Genomic DNA, 17,357 nt, shown 5'->3' on the forward strand with positions numbered 1-17,357 from the left:
TGTCCGGTAAGTTAGGTTTATATTCAAATTATACGCAATTCTTTGTAGCAACTCCGCCAAGTGGACGGAAACAGGTACTGGACGGCAACCTGACGCAGTTACCCTACTTGTACTAAAACTTAGACATTTATTATTAGGTACTTATTTCTGTGACTTATATGAAACACGAGCAAATTGATTAATACTTTACGTTAATTATATTTTGAATCAGAAACAAGCCTAACGTCAAAAACCGAGAAATGCCGAATCACAGACTTAATTGTAATATTATTCCTTTTTGAGTCGTGCCTGCCCAGTCTACAAGTTTAAAATACAACAATTGCGACTATATCAAAGATTATGAGGTTGTATATGTATACCCAGTATTTTTGACGGATTTAGTTTTTCATGCTCGAAGTTGCCTGTCAACTCTGACGTATATTAAATTGTCAACTATTTTGGTGTTTGAAAGAATCAATAATTGGCAAAGTGCCGTGGCAGAAAAAGCCATTCTCACAAAAAAGAATCAATAATAATGAAAATATTCAGACAAGTGGAAGAATATCATACTTCAATGTGTTATGGATGCTAGTAAGATGTAAAAACAACAGTTTAGCGGAATGTCAGTTTACGAAATGGTTTGTACAAATTACAGAGAAATTCATAATATGTAATTTGTTTCTACTAGAAATTTTTAATGTGCCTTCACCAAACGTTTTAGATAAACGTTCTTGATTTCGGTTGGCCGAAATGGGACTTACGATTTTCCTCTTTTCACCTCCAAGAATCAACCTCTGATTGTTAGTGTTAGAAAGCTGTAATTTGGTATGGATATACAATCAACCCGACAAGGTGGTAAATAAAATCTTTAATCTCTAAAAAATATATCTAAGGTAGATGCTTTGTAACTTCTACATTACCTATACTAGCCCAGAGGACTTTAATAAAAGTCCAAACTCCAAGGTCCCAGAGCTCCCAGACATTACCTTCTTATTTCCTAGTCAATAAAATGTACTTATGGGATAAATTAGTATTAGTATCCAAACTTAAAACTACCTAGGGATGTGTCGTACGGTGCTCTGAACACCGTAGTCTTGACTTCGTGCTTGGCCAATTATTTTTGTAGGTGTACCTCCGCGAATAGTATAAAAAATAATGAGAAGAAAAATAAAATGTTTTTTTTTATAATGAAGTATAAGGACATGATGCAGGTTAAACATATTCATTTTGTAGTCTATTTTATTGTTGTCAAATATAATTTTGTTTGGTTAATCTAACTTGAACGGTTTACAAAATATGACACTTTCAATGATACACTGATGATTTTACATTATCCTGAATAACTCGAAAACAAAAGAAGATCGAGGACTGATATTAAGCATAGAGAGTTCTTAGGACCTGCCAGTACACCACCTGAAAGAATGACCAAATCCGTCGTTGGGGGCACTTCTTGTTCGCTTAGCCTGCTAGACCCTTTACAACAAGGATTTGATCCTGTTTGAAATGTATTTGGTAGTAGTAATCACTTTATTGCACACAACACAGGTTTACATAATATTTACAGAAATATAGGTACAAAGGCGAACTTATCCCTGTAAGGGATCTCTTCCAGCTGACCTTCGAGTAGATGAGGAGAGAATGCAAATTAGATAGACAAAGTTACGAAATGCACAGTAACATTTAGTATTTATACATATATAATTCCGATCAAAGTGGCGTGCTCTTGTGTTGGAGGCCTAGACTCATTTTGGGTCACCGCGCCAACCAAGTAAGTAAGTAAGTAGTAAGTATATATAATTGACTCACCGCGGCACTGCTGATGGTGTTGGTGGGCGAGTTGGAAGCGCGGCCGATCAACGTGAGGTCCACCTGGCAAGTAGAGTTAACATTCATTATCAACTAGAGACAGATGGGCTAGTGTGGCTACCAAGTGGATGCCAGAAGGAGAGCGCGGACGCGGCAGGCCCAGACGGAGATGGCGGGATGACCTTCTCAGTAACTAGCCAGAGCAGGCGCTATGTCGGGAGTCGTGGAAGACAAGGGGAGAGGCCTTTGCCCAGCAGTGGGACACCTTAATAGGCTAGCAAAAAAAAATGAACTAGTGATACTAAATAGATAATAGAGTCGGACCAACCTAACTCTGCACGACAATTGCAATCACCAAGTGCGACCATGTTGTCATTAAAAGTATGACGCGTATAATAGTTACATAGAGGTACAATAATATAGAGAGGAAAAGGGGGAGGGGCCAAATGACCGACCGAGATGCACTTATGGAACTTTCAGTAGGAGTAGCATAGAAAGCGGTATTGTTGCTTGTTCTTATCACAGTCTAACTTTTTGTTTGTTCCATTTTGACCACAGAGAGAGAGAGAGAGAGAGACAACCAACCTGGTCGGTGTAGGCGGCGTGCAGCAGAGCCCTGGCGAACCGCCGCGGCAGCACCCTCTCGTCCACGCACACCGCGCCGCCCGCCGTGCGCCGGGACAGCACACTCCTGCCACAAACAGACAAACATACATACTATCAGCATATTTCTCTTAGCCCGTTGTGTTCACGGCACGTAAATTTCATAGGCGCACTCCGGACAGACTGAAATTAGAATTAGACAATGAAATCTCTACGGTCACGTAATAAATTCAAATATTGTCTATGACATCTAGTTTTACAGGGGTTAGGGGGCAGGGGGTAACAAATAATGTATTGTTTGCTATATTTATCATTAGTCATAAAACTGAAACCTTTAACTTTTCAGGATTTTCGTAAGGTTATCCTATAGATAGATTAGGTTAGGTTTGTTTTATGGCAATCCTGAAAAGTGACGCGTTTCTGAACCAAATATATTATGACTAACGAAAATGCAAACGATACATTATGATTTAAAACTTTTTGGGGATGTTTCCAGACCCAGTTTTACAATAACTGAATTTAGTTTGTAGATTCTAGTGCTCAATAATTGCGCCGTAATCGAATCAAAAATAAAACTGTGGACGGACCTGTGGATACACAAGACGGGTCTCACATCTTGTCCATCATAAAATGTGAAAACCTTTACATAGGAATTTCGTTTTAACAGACGCAATTGCAAATTACTGACCTGAAGAAGCGACTCCTGGCGGCCAGTATCACGCGGTGGCAGGGCAGCTCCAGCGCGCACCGGACCCCGAAGGCTCCGGAACACTCTGGTGACAGTACTGACCTGAAGAAGCGACTCCTGGCGGCCAGTATCACGCGGTGGCAGGGCAGCTCCAGCGCGCACCGGACCCCGAAGGCTCCGGAACACTCTGGTGACAGTACTGACCTGAAGAAGCGACTCCTGGCGGCCAGTATCACGCGGTGGCAGGGCAGCTCCAGCGCGCACCGGACCCCGAAGGCTCCGGAACACTCTGGTGACAGTACTGACCTGAAGAAGCGACTCCTGGCGGCCAGTATCACGCGGTGGCAGGGCAGCTCCAGCGCGCACCGGACCCCGAAGGCTCCGGAACACTCTGGTGACAGTACTGACCTGAAGAAGCGACTCCTGGCGGCCAGTATCACGCGGTGGCAGGGCAGCTCCAGCGCGCACCGGACCCCGAAGGCTCCGGAACACTCTGGTGACAGTACTGACCTGAAGAAGCGACTCCTGGCGGCCAGTATCACGCGGTGGCAGGGCAGCTCCAGCGCGCACCGGACCCCGAAGGCTCCGGAACACTCTGGTGACAGTACTGACCTGAAGAAGCGACTCCTGGCGGCCAGTATCACGCGGTGGCAGGGCAGCTCCAGCGCGCACCGGACCCCGAAGGCTCCGGAACACTCTGGTGACAGTACTGACCTGAAGAAGCGACTCCTGGCGGCCAGTATCACGCGGTGGCAGGGCAGCTCCAGCGCGCACCGGACCCCGAAGGCTCCGGAACACTCTGGTGACAGTACTGACCTGAAGAAGCGACTCCTGGCCGCCAGTATCACGCGGTGGCAGGGCAGCTCCAGCGCGCACCGGACCCCGAAGGCTCCGGAACACTCTGGTGACAGTACTGACCTGAAGAAGCGACTCCTGGCGGCCAGTATCACGCGGTGGCAGGGCAGCTCCAGCGCGCACCGGACCCCGAAGGCTCCGGAACACTCTGGTGACAGTACTGACCTGAAGAAGCGACTCCTGGCGGCCAGTATCACGCGGTGGCAGGGCAGCTCCAGCGCGCACCGGACCCCGAAGGCTCCGGAACACTCTGGTGACAGTACTGACCTGAAGAAGCGACTCCTGGCCGCCAGTATCACGCGGTGGCAGGGCAGCTCCAGCGCGCACCGGACCCCGAAGGCTCCGGAACACTCTGGTGACAGTACTGACCTGAAGAAGCGACTCCGGGCAGCCAGTATCACGCGGTGGCAGGGCAGCTCCAGCGCGCATCGGAACCCGAAGGCCGCCCCGCCCTCCGCCGCGAACACCAGCCGAGCGTCCGCGTACTCTCCTGTTAAACAAATTTAATTTGATTTTTTCTGCATAATGAAAATCATAATTTAAAAAAACACTTAGCCTTGCAGCGAGCTCGAGCATGCTGGAATAAAGAGAATACCGACCAGAGTCGAGCAGGTAGCGCATGTCGCGGTGCAGGTCGCCGAGCCGCGCGCCCAGCCGCTCGGCCAGCCGCCGCACGCTGCCCGCCGAGCCCAGCGAGCACGAACATGCTGGAAACATTATATATCTCAACATGTGCTTGTGTATTCACTGTACAGGCGTGCCTCCACATTGCGCGGCAAACTATCGATCTGATCGCGTTGGCTCGCGAGCCAACCCGGTATCCATTGCGCGCGGCTGCCTCGCGAGCCAATGTTTGATAGTTTGCCGCGCGATATGGAGACAGGCCTTAAGAAAGCTTCGCTCTCTGTTCACAAATCTATTAAATCCATTTTTAAAGGACCATAATTAGTAGACGGTCCCTTTAAACTATGGATTATGTTTGCTTATGTATACGATTTTTAGGATTCCATACCCAAATGGTAAAATCGGGACCCTATCACTAAGACTTCACTGTCCGACCGTCTGTCTCCAGGCTGTATCTCATGAACTGCGAAAGCTAGACAGTTAAAATTTTCACAGATGAGATGGTGTATTTTTGTTGCCGCTATAACAACAAATGCTAAAAAGTACGGAAACCTCGGTGGGCGACTCTGACTCGCACTTGTCCGGTTTTTTAAGTTTGAAAACGCCTCAGAAATCAATTTTCGTGCCATTTTAAAATGCTGTTTTAAAGACAATTCCTTCAAAGAGTGACCTAGACCTAGATATTGTTAACAATAACTGTTACATTCAAGATAAAATAGTGAAACTCACATCCGCCGCTCTCCACGTTGATGATGTCCAGGTTCCCGTCCGAGCTGAACCCGCGCTCGCAGTCTGACGGACAAACAAACATCACACTATCAAGCTTAAGCAGATTGGTATCAATCAATCAATCAAACTTTTATTGATAAAATAGATGTATTTTACATGTCAACACATTATATCTATTACAGCTATGGCTTGAAATCCGGATATCCGGATGGTAAAATTATAAATATTCGAAATATCTGGATACAAAAAATGGACGGATAATGCAAGCCCTAATTACAGCACACATTATTATTTTATACATGAAAACATTTAAACGATATCATTATTATTTTAGGTAAAATTATTACCTATGTTCAGACATGCCTTAGAGCGTTTTCACATTGTCGTGATACGACCATGAAAATAAAAAATGCATTTTCACCACACCAGCTGGTAAATGATCTCTTGATTGTTTAAAAACTGATAAGAAAGTTGCATTTTATCCACATGTGAGGCAAAGCAATCAAATGGAAATTTTGAGTTGTTTTCTGGTAGAATTTACTTTGAAATGATGATTATGAATGATAAATATTTAATAACATTCATTTTGAATCGATATGCTTCGATTTTGTTTGATATTTTACAGTTGGTATTTTCTGTGTTGGTGTGGTGAAAAATTTGGTGTTTCATGTGGTTGCAAAATTTATTTAACCCTCGTGCCTTGAAACCCTTGCAACGAATTTTGTTATCTTTCGCTTGCTCATGTAGCCCGAGAGGTTAAACAACAACTTTACTCCCTTGTAAATAAGCTATCGACACGCGCTGATTATATTTTGCTAACCGCCAAACGCCAAAACTATTTTATATTTATTGATGACAATTATGACTTGGGCATAGCATATAGCACTCTAGTCTAGCAGATGTCTTTCTCTAATGGTCTTACCAGGCCTAAGCACGCACAGCTGCGCCTCAGGAGGACAATTTTATTTTAATTTGTATACCATTTTTCTTCTTTCGTTTCTCAGACACATATTGGTTAAGTTTTCTACTGGGGATATAATTATTTCATGTTACAGCGGCACGCGGCATGGACCGCTGCGGGGAACATATTACTGGGGATATACTTACGGGTGTCGTGCCTCGTCCCGCTGTAGTGCTGTGCGTGGGGGCCGGCGTACAGCGCCGCCACGAGCGCCTCCACGTCCCCGCGCGGCAGCTCCGCCATCGCGCCCTCCAGCGGCACGCGGCATGGACCGCTGCGGGGAACATATTACTGGGGATATACTTACGGGTGTCGTGCCTCGTCCCGCTGTAGTGCTGTGCGTGGGGGCCGGCGTACAGCGCCGCCACGAGCGCCTCCACGTCCCCGCGCGGCAGCTCCGCCATCGCGCCCTCCAGCGGCACGCGGCATGGACCGCTGCGGGGAACATATTACTGGGGATATACTTACGGGTGTCGTGCCTCGTCCCGCTGTAGTGCTGTGCGTGGGGGCCGGCGTACAGCGCCGCCACGAGCGCCTCCACGTCCCCGCGCGGCAGCTCCGCCATCGCGCCCTCCAGCGGCACGCGGCATGGACCGCTGCGGGGAACATATTACTGGGGATATACTTACGGGTGTCGTGCCTCGTCCCGCTGTAGTGCTGTGCGTGGGGGCCGGCGTACAGCGCCGCCACGAGCGCCTCCACGTCCCCGCGCGGCAGCTCCGCCATCGCGCCCTCCAGCGGCACGCGGCATGGACCGCTGCGGGGAACATATTACATCATGAGTGTAACCGGTTAACCCCGGGTTAGTGAATGGTGTAAGTGGCCCTAAGTATACAGTAACTATTGCATGTCCTGCTTAAAACTTAAAAACAAGCTTAAACATTTGCGTACCACCACGCTCATGTACAAGTATATGTGTACCTGGGGTAGTGCAGCAGCAGCTCCCTGAAGTAGCTGCAGCGCGCCGCCAGCAGCGCGCGGTGCGCCGGCAGCACCCAGCCGGACCCCACCAGCTCCACGTCGCACCAACGCCTGCAAATCGTTCAACAATAGTTATTTGTTTCACAAGGGGGCAAAGTTGTTGTTTAACCGCTCGTGCTAATATTGATACCCGAGCAAGCGAAAGATCACAAAATAGAACCAAGAGCGTAGCGAGTGGTTCGAAAAATTCAATTTTGAGCGTTGCGAGGGTTTCAAAGCATGAGGGTTAAACAAAAGTTGCCCCCGAGTGAAACACGAAATTTTTCACCACACCAACCCGAAGCAAATATTAAATGTAAAATATCAAACAAAATAAACTAAATCAAATTCAAATGAATGTTATTAAATATTTATCATCAGCAAATGTAAGAAATCAACAACAAGGGCCAGCTCGGCCTGCATCACCAGGTCCCCCAGTTGGCTGCAGGTACCTGTCTTGCTGCAGCGCGTGCAGCTGGGCGTGCAGCGCCGGCGCGGGCTCGCGGGCCAGCTCGGCCTGCGTCACCAGGTCCCGCAGCGCAGCGCCGGCCTCCAGCTCCTCGCACAGCAGGAACACCTCCGCCAGGCGCCACGAGCTCACCACGCCGCGGATGAAGCGCGCGTGCTCGCAACCTGGGACAACAACACAGACACACCATTCATATTTCATTTTTTCATTTTCTTTCCGGTTAGCTTTTAGGAGAAGTTGAAATCTTCCAATCATGCAACAACACATGGAGCGAGCGTGCGCGCGAGGCAATTTCCTCGCGCACAAAACGGCCGGTGTAGACGTGCCTCGAGACGAGGCGGCACGCACGAGGCACGTCTACAGCTACACCGGTCGTTATGCGCGCGAGGAAATTGCCTCGCGCGCACGCTCACTCTGTGTGGACCCGGCTAACCGCGTGCATTATATTAGCCGGGTACTGACTGAGCGAGCAGCCTCGCGAGCCAGCCTCGGACGAATGCCGCGCGATGTTTGCCGCGCGAGGCAGCCTCGGTCAGTAGGATTTGTTGCACGAGGCTGCCGCGCGCGGAAAAGCCGAGCCACGGTGACGCCTGAGCCAAACATCGAGCGCTCAGTTTAACGTTAAGTCACACAGAGACCGCGCGTGTCATGAGGCCGTTCTTTCGAAAAGCTGTCGCTACCACTGCGTTTCTAATAATTCTACGGCTTGTAAAAACAAGAAAACGGAAACCTAAACCTTTTTGGATGAAACTGTTGTACCAAAACAGATTACAAGCTGGGAACAGATTGTTTGAGGAGTTGTCCTTCGATGACACAGATAAAAATTTTACTAGAATGAGTCAAATTGAATTTGAAAACCTGTTATCTCTTATACAGGCCAAAATAAGCAACCTAGCAAGCCTCCAACTACTTGGAATGTTTATTTCCTGGCTTATATTTCTCCATGCATCTTCTCTTAGTCGAAATGTCCCGATTACACTAATAAAGTATTAGTGTAATCGGGACATTTCGCATCCCATAAACGTCTATATTCACCATGTAGTTGTATCAATTTAAGGCACTGTTCTTTATCCATGGCGCTAACATACGGCGAACAAGCGAGGCAAAACACAACCGTCTTGAGTGAGCGCGGCAAACTTACTGAGGCGCCTTTGAGCATGGACAAAAAACCGACAACGCTCGGCTCGGGCCGAGGCGCGCTCGGCCGAGGCCGGACATGCGTTTGCCTCGGGCGAGGCACGTCCTGACTGACCGAGGATTTGCCTCACGAGGCTGCTCGCTCAGTCAGTACCCGGCTAAAAAGGCTTGGCCACATACAGAGCGCGACGCAGCGCCGCGTCCGCGCCGCGTCCACGCCGCGCGACCGCGGCACATGCTAACAGGTTACCGACGTCAAACAGACTGCGTCCCGCCGGTATCACGCCCCGCTTCTGTCGCGCCCCGCGCCGCGCGGCCCCTTGCGTCCGCGCGGCGCGTGCGCAGCGCTGCGCCGAGCGAACGCGGCGGCCCGCCGCGTCGCGCAAGGTCACATCAGTAGGATCGGACGTTAGGCAGCGAGCGGTGCGCCGCGTTCCCGCGCGGCTGCGCCGCGTTCACGCGCGCCTTGAGGGCGTGTTGAGAGCGTGAGGCCGGCGCGATCGGCGCGCGCCCTGTTTGACCAGGCTTCGCGTCGGCATCACGCGGCGCGGACGCGGCGCTGCGTCGCGCTCTGTGTGTGGCCAAGCCTTTATAGGCTTTTCACCGCGGATCATGGAACGCGCTGACGTCGAGCCCCATACGTCTGCGTCACGCTCGGGGCTTGCGTTCCGTGGCCCTTAGGTAAGTGGTAGGCAGTTATGAACTTATAACACTGGCGCTGCTGTTGTGTGGAATGGAAGCCGCGGTAGGAGTGTAGAGAGGGGTCGTACCTCTGTCGGGGCGGTCGCGCGGGCGGCGCGCGGCGGCGGCGATGCGGCGCCGCAGCGTGCCGAGCCCCGCACCACCCGCCTTCTTCTTCCTCTCCCTGTCACACACAACGCATCATGGTACACAAGGTTAGCTTAAATAGATCTTTGTTGTTTGACTTGTTCAATATACATAATATATCTGTGTTATGTATTATGACCTGACTCTTATGCCTTTACAAATAAGAACGTGTGAATCGCGTCAGATATTTTTGCGGCCTTCGAAGAGTAATAAATTATTGCAGGTGACTGTACCTACTTGTTTTGTTAAATGAAGTTAGTGAAGTGTTAATTATGTACGTACATAACATGATGAATTTTACAACAATATATAGTAACAGAGGGATCTGATGGACACATTAAAGTTTCTACAAAACGTTCACATTTTATGCCTGTCTGTTATTGTTTCTTTTTTTCAGACATTTTTGAACACTTTTCTACTCAGAATCACGAGAGAAAAAAAAAATCCTTATTTTTTTATTCCATTAGCCGGGTTCACGCAGAGCCGCCGAGGCAGCGCGCGCGAGGCAACTAGCAGTTTTGTGCGCGAGGAAATTGCCTCGCGCGTATGTGCTGCTCCGTGGACCCGGTATTCCGTTCATTCTTCATAGACTTTGTATGGCGGTAACTAAGTGGAATTTTTAGGGAAAATATTTGGAGAATAGTCAATTTCTCCAAATATTTTCCCTAAAAATTCCATGTGCAGCTTTAAATATAAAATGGTATAAATATAAAGTCCCGTTTTCGTAAATAATAATGTGTAAAAAAACACAAATGGTGAGAGTTTTAATTGATGTTGTGATGTAGAGGTATACTGACCGTATGACGTCAGCCATGGTGGGTGGTGCGGCCGGCGCGCCGGCGCCGTCGCAGCCCTCGCCCTCCTGCGAACGTAAGCATTCACGTCAACGTCAACAAGGTCCCAATGCCTCTAGAGAACATCAGCTCTAATGTCTTTGTAAACATAAATTATGACACTCCTTGACTCTCGGCCGTGGCCGAACGCAAACACTCGTTAAATGGGGTTATTCCCACTTTACTACCACTTTACTACTAGTAGTGGTATAAAACGAATGAAAAAAAATTTGTCACCTTTTACCACACAAAGCTGGCGGTGGTGGTAATAATTACTAGCAATTATTTTTCTCAGTACCTATAGTTACAAAGCTGGCGGTGGTGGTAATAATTACTAGCAATTATTTTTCTCAGTAACTATAGTTACAAAGCTGGCGGTGGTGGTAATAATTACTAGCAATTATTTTTCTCAGTACCTATAGTTACAAAGCTGGCGGTGGTGGTAATAATTACTAGCAATTATTTTTCTCAGTACCTTTAGTTACAAAGCTGGCGGGTGTGGTAATAATTACTAGCAATTATTTTTCTCAGTACCTATAGTTACAAAGCTGGCGGTGGTGGTAATAATTACTAGCAATTATTTTTCTCAGTACCTTTAGTTACAAAGCTGGTGGTGATGGTAATAATTACCAGCAATTATTTTTCTCAGTACCTATAGTTACCAATAAATGTAATATTTAATAGATATATAAGGGTTTTGGAATACGGATTTTAGTGTGGGTCAAATGAGCATCCAAGAAATGTCAGATTTTAGTGTGGGTCAAATGAGCATCCAGGAAATGTCAGATTTTAGGGTGGGTCAAATGAGCATCCAGGAAATGTCAGATTTTAGGGTGGGTCAAATGAGCATCCAGGAAATGTCAGATTTTAGGGTGATGTCCAGACTTTTGCCAGTACATTCTATTTTTTAAGTACACACCTGGGGATGCAGCGAGAGCGCGGCGCCCATGTCTGTGCGCGCGCGGTGGCGGCGGCAGCAGAGGAGGCTCATCAGCCCGGCATCACCGCGCTGTGCCGCCCCATGCTGCCTCTGCAACAAACACATACACATTCTTAAGCCTCGTCTCCATATCGCGCGGTAAACCATCGAACTTTGGCTCGCGCGGCAGTCGCGCGCAATGGATATGTTGGCTCGCGCGGCAGCCCGGTATCCATTGCGCGCGGCTGCCGCGCGAGCCAATGTTCGATGGTTTGCCGTGCGATATAGAGACGAGGCTATAAAGATCATTGGAAACATGTATCTTCATAGTTATAGGCTAAAGTCTAAACTAAAACTGCGTTTCCGCAGGATGGTAACGAGGGATGTGTTTGTTAAGAACCAATAGAAGATTGTCAACTATAGTCTGTATCTTTAGGTATTTAAATAAAAGTAAACAAACAATTTGTACATTTTCAGGTAGTTGTAACATTTATTGGTTAACCGACCAATTACAAAACCGCCTGGATCAGTCACTGAACGTCCAGACTTTAACCTACATTCTTTGATCGTGTAATGTTTTCATCTACCCTCAACTGGCATAAGGAGCCATTTGAGGTAGTGATGGGCCAAATCGAAAAAATTTTCAAACCGAATAAGTCAACTCCGATTTAAACCCAAATCGGTTTGCAAACCGATTTGGCCAAGTCGATTTAACTTCTACTTTTTAAGTATCAGTAGTTCAAACCGCTCCGTAGTCTTTGAGTTGAGGAAATTGAATTGTCAATTTTACGCTTTGTTCGATCCGATCGACAGCAAAAATTTTGACTTAAAAGTTTTGTAATATTTTTTTAGTTTTGTTACGCGGTAAATCACAATTTTATAATTTCTAAAGCTAAAACGGGAAAGTTCTATACGAGCAAGCAGGAAAGAGCGTGCGGTCTCGTGCGATTTCGTGTCAGTGCCGCGAATCGTTGAGTTAGCAAATCGACGCGGCGCAAAACTGCCAAACCGATCCAAGTATACCGCCAAATCAATCGCTTTAAGCCCATGCGAAATTGAACCTTACAACATAAACAATAAGTTTCATTTTACTTTACCTGTAGATACCAAGTTTCGACTCGACTCAATAATGGCGGCAATGTGCATGGCAACATTTTTCTTCGCGGTTTGAAATCGATTTGCGTACATTTTAATCCTCAATATGTCAAATGAATGTATGATTTTACACATTCAATGTCTTCCCCGTCCACTGTGATTGGTACTTCCATTCTGTTGGTCATAATTTTAGTTTTGCTTTTATTTATTGTTAGGCCAACCTCTCTGCTCCTGCTTGTTAGGTCTTGCAGCATGTGTCTTAGGGACTCTGGATCGTTAGTCATGAGCACTATATCATCCGCGAATCTCAAGTGATTTAGTTTCTTGCCGTTTACATTTATGCCTGAATCGGTCCAATCAAGTTTTTTAAATACTTCTTCCAGCACGCAAATGAAAATTTTTGGTGAGAGTGGATCGCCTTGTCTGACTCCTCGTTTGACAGGGAACTCTTCTCCTAGCGACTCTAGTTTGACTTGGGCGGAGCTGTTACTGTACACGTTCTTTATTAGTTGTATGTATTTTCTCTCAACACCCTGGTTTGCTAGGGCTTGCCAGATGTGGTTATGTTCCAGAGAGTCGAATGCCTTGTTGAAGTCGACGAATGCTAGGTATAAGGGTTGTCCATACTCTTGGCACTTCTCGATGGTTTGTTTCAATGTGTGCATATGGTCCACTGTTGAGAAACCCGATCTAAATCCTGCCTGTTCAATAGGCTGCTGTTCCTCCAAGTTCTTTGTGATGCGGTTTAATATTATTTTTGCGAATATTTTATAGATGTTAGACATTAGACTGATGGGGCGGTAGTTGTTGATGTCATCTTGGTCACCCTTTTTGTGAATTAGTATTATGTTGCTTGTGGTCCACTGTATTGGAATTTCCTCTGTCTTCATAGTCATATTAAAGAGTGCCGTTAGTCTTTGTAGGATGTCAGCTAACCTTGACTTTATTAATTCGTTGGTAATACCATCAGGTCCCGGGGCTTTATCGTTTTTTTGTGTTCTAACTGCAAGTTCAACTTCTGTTTCTAGTATGGGCGGGATGACTTCATCGTTGATATCTTCGAATATGGTTTGTGTTTCTTGGATGTTTTCACTTGAGTACAGGTCCTTATAAAAGCTAGTGGAGGTGTTGAGAATAGATGTCCTTTTTGTTGTTTGTTTCTTATCTTTATTTTTCATTCTCGGTATCCAGGCTTTAGATTCTTGCAGGTCTTTCAGAGCTTTCCTTATTCCTCCTGTCCTAGCTATATGGTAATTTATGCTGTCCATCTTCCGATTTTCCTTATCCTTTCTTATACTGTTGCTGATTTCCTTGCTTAGTTTGGTAATGGCTTTCGAGGTGGTCGGGTCTTTTTTCATTTTAAATAGTTCTTTTCTTTCTGCAATTAGTGTTTTCGTTTTTGAGCTCAATACGTCCTTCCTTTCTTTTTTTGTTGTTGTTGTGGTGTTAAACATTTCACTGGTTTCTCTGTCGTAGGTGTTTTGAAAGTCACTGGGATCACTTGTGTTTCTGTTTCTTGTGTGCTGGAGCGTGTGTTGGTGAAAATTGAAATGTCTTCTTGTCTTGTTCCTTGCTTTTGGATATAGTGTAGCTCTGACCATTCTGTGATTAGTGTAGAAGTTAAATTGGTTGATGACTTCGACATTCATAAATACTTTTCGTTGGTTAGTGGCAATATGGTCGATTTCATTTTTGTAAACTCCGTCCGGTGACTTCCAAGTCCACTTCCTTTCAGGCTTATTTTTGAAGAAACTACTCAAAAGAGCGAGATTGTTTTCTTTAAAAATCATACATTTACTTGGGCCAACTCATCTCTATGTCTGATCAAATGCAACAAGAAATGAACAGAAGGGTCACAAATGCATGGAACAGGTTCTGGTCCCTAAAAACCATCATGAAAAATAAAGATTACCGCATCTCAATAAAAAGAAAAGTTTTCAATATGTGTATATTGCCTATACTAACATACGGATGCCAAACCTGGGCCGCAACAGAAAAAATGACACAAAAACTAATAACATGCCAGAGGGGAATGGAGAGAAGCATGTTAGGGTACACAAAAAGAGACAGAAAACGGGCGACGGAAATAAGAGAGATCACAAAATTAGAAGATGTTACTCTAAAATCAAAAACTCTAAAATGGAAGTGGGCGGGCCACATGCTCAGGGAAAAGCAGAAGTGGTCAAACATACTGACTGTGTGGACCCCACGAAACAACACAAAAAGGAAAAGAGGCAGACAATACAAAAGATGGTCAGATGATCTAAGGAAAACTGCGGGTCCACTATGGACACGACTAGCTAGAGACAGAGAGGCATGGAAGGCATTGGAGGAGGCCTTTGTGTCAAAAGGACACGTCGAGCCGACGGTTGCTGCAAACACATGAACAAATAACGAAAACTGTACTAAATATTATTATTAACTGTATGCTCGAAATTAAAGGCTTTGAAATTGAAATTGAAATGTCAAATGAAAGTGACGCATCAACAAATATAAAAGGATGCGTTTAGAGCGGGTGAACGTATCTTAAGTCGATTTACGGAACACTCACGTCGATTTAGTCGACTTCAGACCTAAATCGGTTTGAACCGATTTGTGAAGTCGAATCGTAACATCGCTAATTTGAGGGTAGATTTTGTTAAAAACTTTTGTTTAAATACCTAACAGACGAAAACAGACTATAGAGCTGCACTATACCTAGTTTTTTTAACATTAGAAAAATGGTAAACAATCTTGAGATATGTTATTTTGTAAATCACTTGAAAATAAGTTACAGCAAATATGTAACAATTACGAGTAGGTAGCAAGGATATATATGAATGTTTAGCAAAAATGAGTCATCCCACATCCATTTTGCAATAAAATGTCAACTTATAGCGTCAATTTTTTGAATTGACATCTTATTGCTTATCAGCATCCATATATGTCGGGAATTGTGGGCATATCATACTATCGACATCAATGACGTTCTCTGACATCCGACATATATTTACATTCTAAAAGGTTTCATAAGACACCTATTACTTTATAGCCTTAGCCTTATTTCAGAAAAGGTACTTTTTTTATACTATATCTACAGTTTTCCTTATTCTACATTCTACAGTAACCGCTTCTGTGTGCCTTTAAGCCTTTGGCCTTTGGTGTCTTTTAGCCCAAAGACACATATTACTAGTAAGTAAAACATATATCAAAAAAGAGACATATCAAGATGATGACTTTAATAGCTTTAAATATGTGAGTCTCTGCAATATGGTCACTACACTGTAAATTTAAAAAAAAAAACAAACACATAACCTTCTTAAGCTAAGGGGCCTCAACAACAACACAACATTAAACCTGTAAAAATAGTTGTAAGTGTGGAAAAAAAAAAATTAGTTAAAAAGGTATACCTATAGACGGTCAAGCAAATCTTGTCAGTAGAAAAAGGCGCGAAATTCAAATTTTCTATGGGACGCTGTCCCTTTGCGCCTACATTTTTCAAATTTGCCGCCTTTTTCTACTGACAAGATCTGCTTGACCAAGTATAGTTATATTATTCATTGTAATTATATTAATACAACATGATATTTGTACAACAACATGATATTTGGGTAGTAAATAGGCCTTGAAACTGTTGTCTTGTATAAGAATCATTGTTTTTAACCTTTTTAAACTGTAACAAAGCCGCAGGGATTGAATTTTTTTTTTACCCTGTGACAATTAAACTTTATGAAATAGTACATTTCGATGCTAGTGCGGAAGGTATGTCATTACTTCACGAGTACCGAGATATCTTGCCACGAGCCGCAGGCGAGTGGCAAGACTCGGGACGAGTGAAGAATGACATTTCCGCACGTGTATCGAACGACGTTTTTTAATACAGTTGCGAAAAAATAAGAAAAACATTGTTAATCGTACACTAAACAAAAGTGGTAACAGTGACAGCTCGGTTAAACGTCGTCTTTAAGTATATTACATCTATGGGCGTTTGGCAGCTATTCCGTTCCATTCAGTCAACTTATTAAGAACGGAATTTTCAATATTGAATATTAAAAAATAAACGTGTTATAATGATGAAGAGGTAAGTAATTAAATATGAAATATGTAATATTTTTCGTATTCTTACATTAACGGTAGGTTTTTATGCTGATTACGACGTTTAAAAGAAACTAATATTAACACTCATCAATAAGTAGTCGTGAATTGGAACAAGTATAAATTTAAAAAAATTGGAAAAGTAAAAAGCACTAGTTCGAGATAACCAACTTTCCGCACGCTAAACAGCTACGTAAAGTAGCACTTTTTGAGCAACTGTATTAAAAAATTTATTTATTATTTGTTTATTTGTTTATTTGTCATTTATTGCATACATGTACATTGATGCATAGAAATACATGATGTTAAATACAATGTTAGGATTTAGTTGTTATTACTAAGTTATTTCGTCTTGTTTCAACGAATTCCACAGCAAATACAGATATCCACAGCAAATACAGATTTCTACAACAATTATACTTAGTTTTATTTCTGGTACAACTCATATAACTAATTTTGTGACATAATTTTTAATTCAATCTATGAAATTGCCAGAAAAACATTATTTCCTCAGTACCTTTCAGACATCTTGAGTTGCTTTAGCCCTCAAGCCCTGATTCTAAAGGCTAGTATAAATAACTTTCTAGGCATGCTAGAACTGACCTAGGTTTTAGGTGTCCCAAATAGATATATGGGTCACATGTACCTGAAAGTGATAGTGTCACCCCTCCCTCGTCAGGTCGTGACGTCGCCGCTGCGCGCGCCGCGGCCGACTTGACCTACTTAGCACTGTTGTAACACCAGCCAAATGTCAACAGGCCAGGCCTGCCCCACAGCTATACCACCTATTGACCAAC

The 17,357-nt window shown here is 44.6% G+C and overlaps 1 protein-coding gene across 1 annotated transcript in view; it reads right to left on the reverse strand.

Annotated features, from left to right (window-relative positions):
• Positions 1 to 17,357, reverse strand: part of LOC134677249 (uncharacterized) — a 54,040-nt gene that overhangs the window by 36,251 nt on the left and 432 nt on the right. Inside the window, exons 2-14 of the mRNA XM_063535680.1 lie at positions 11,392 to 11,502; positions 10,437 to 10,501; positions 9,582 to 9,676; positions 7,658 to 7,838; positions 7,167 to 7,277; positions 6,871 to 7,002; positions 6,564 to 6,680; positions 6,392 to 6,519; positions 5,285 to 5,347; positions 4,531 to 4,638; positions 4,301 to 4,421; positions 2,371 to 2,476; positions 1,786 to 1,848 (exon numbers count right to left, since the gene is read on the reverse strand). Of these exons, the coding sequence (XP_063391750.1) occupies positions 1,786 to 1,848; positions 2,371 to 2,476; positions 4,301 to 4,421; positions 4,531 to 4,638; positions 5,285 to 5,347; positions 6,392 to 6,519; positions 6,564 to 6,680; positions 6,871 to 7,002; positions 7,167 to 7,277; positions 7,658 to 7,838; positions 9,582 to 9,676; positions 10,437 to 10,501; positions 11,392 to 11,463 (1,362 nt within the window). The 5' untranslated portion in view covers positions 11,464 to 11,502. The remainder of the gene's footprint in view (positions 1 to 1,785; positions 1,849 to 2,370; positions 2,477 to 4,300; positions 4,422 to 4,530; positions 4,639 to 5,284; positions 5,348 to 6,391; positions 6,520 to 6,563; positions 6,681 to 6,870; positions 7,003 to 7,166; positions 7,278 to 7,657; positions 7,839 to 9,581; positions 9,677 to 10,436; positions 10,502 to 11,391; positions 11,503 to 17,357) is intronic.

The sequence above is a fragment of the Cydia fagiglandana genome, chromosome 26, assembly GCF_963556715.1.
Source record: "Cydia fagiglandana chromosome 26, ilCydFagi1.1, whole genome shotgun sequence".
NCBI classification, from domain to species: domain Eukaryota; kingdom Metazoa; phylum Arthropoda; class Insecta; order Lepidoptera; family Tortricidae; genus Cydia; species Cydia fagiglandana.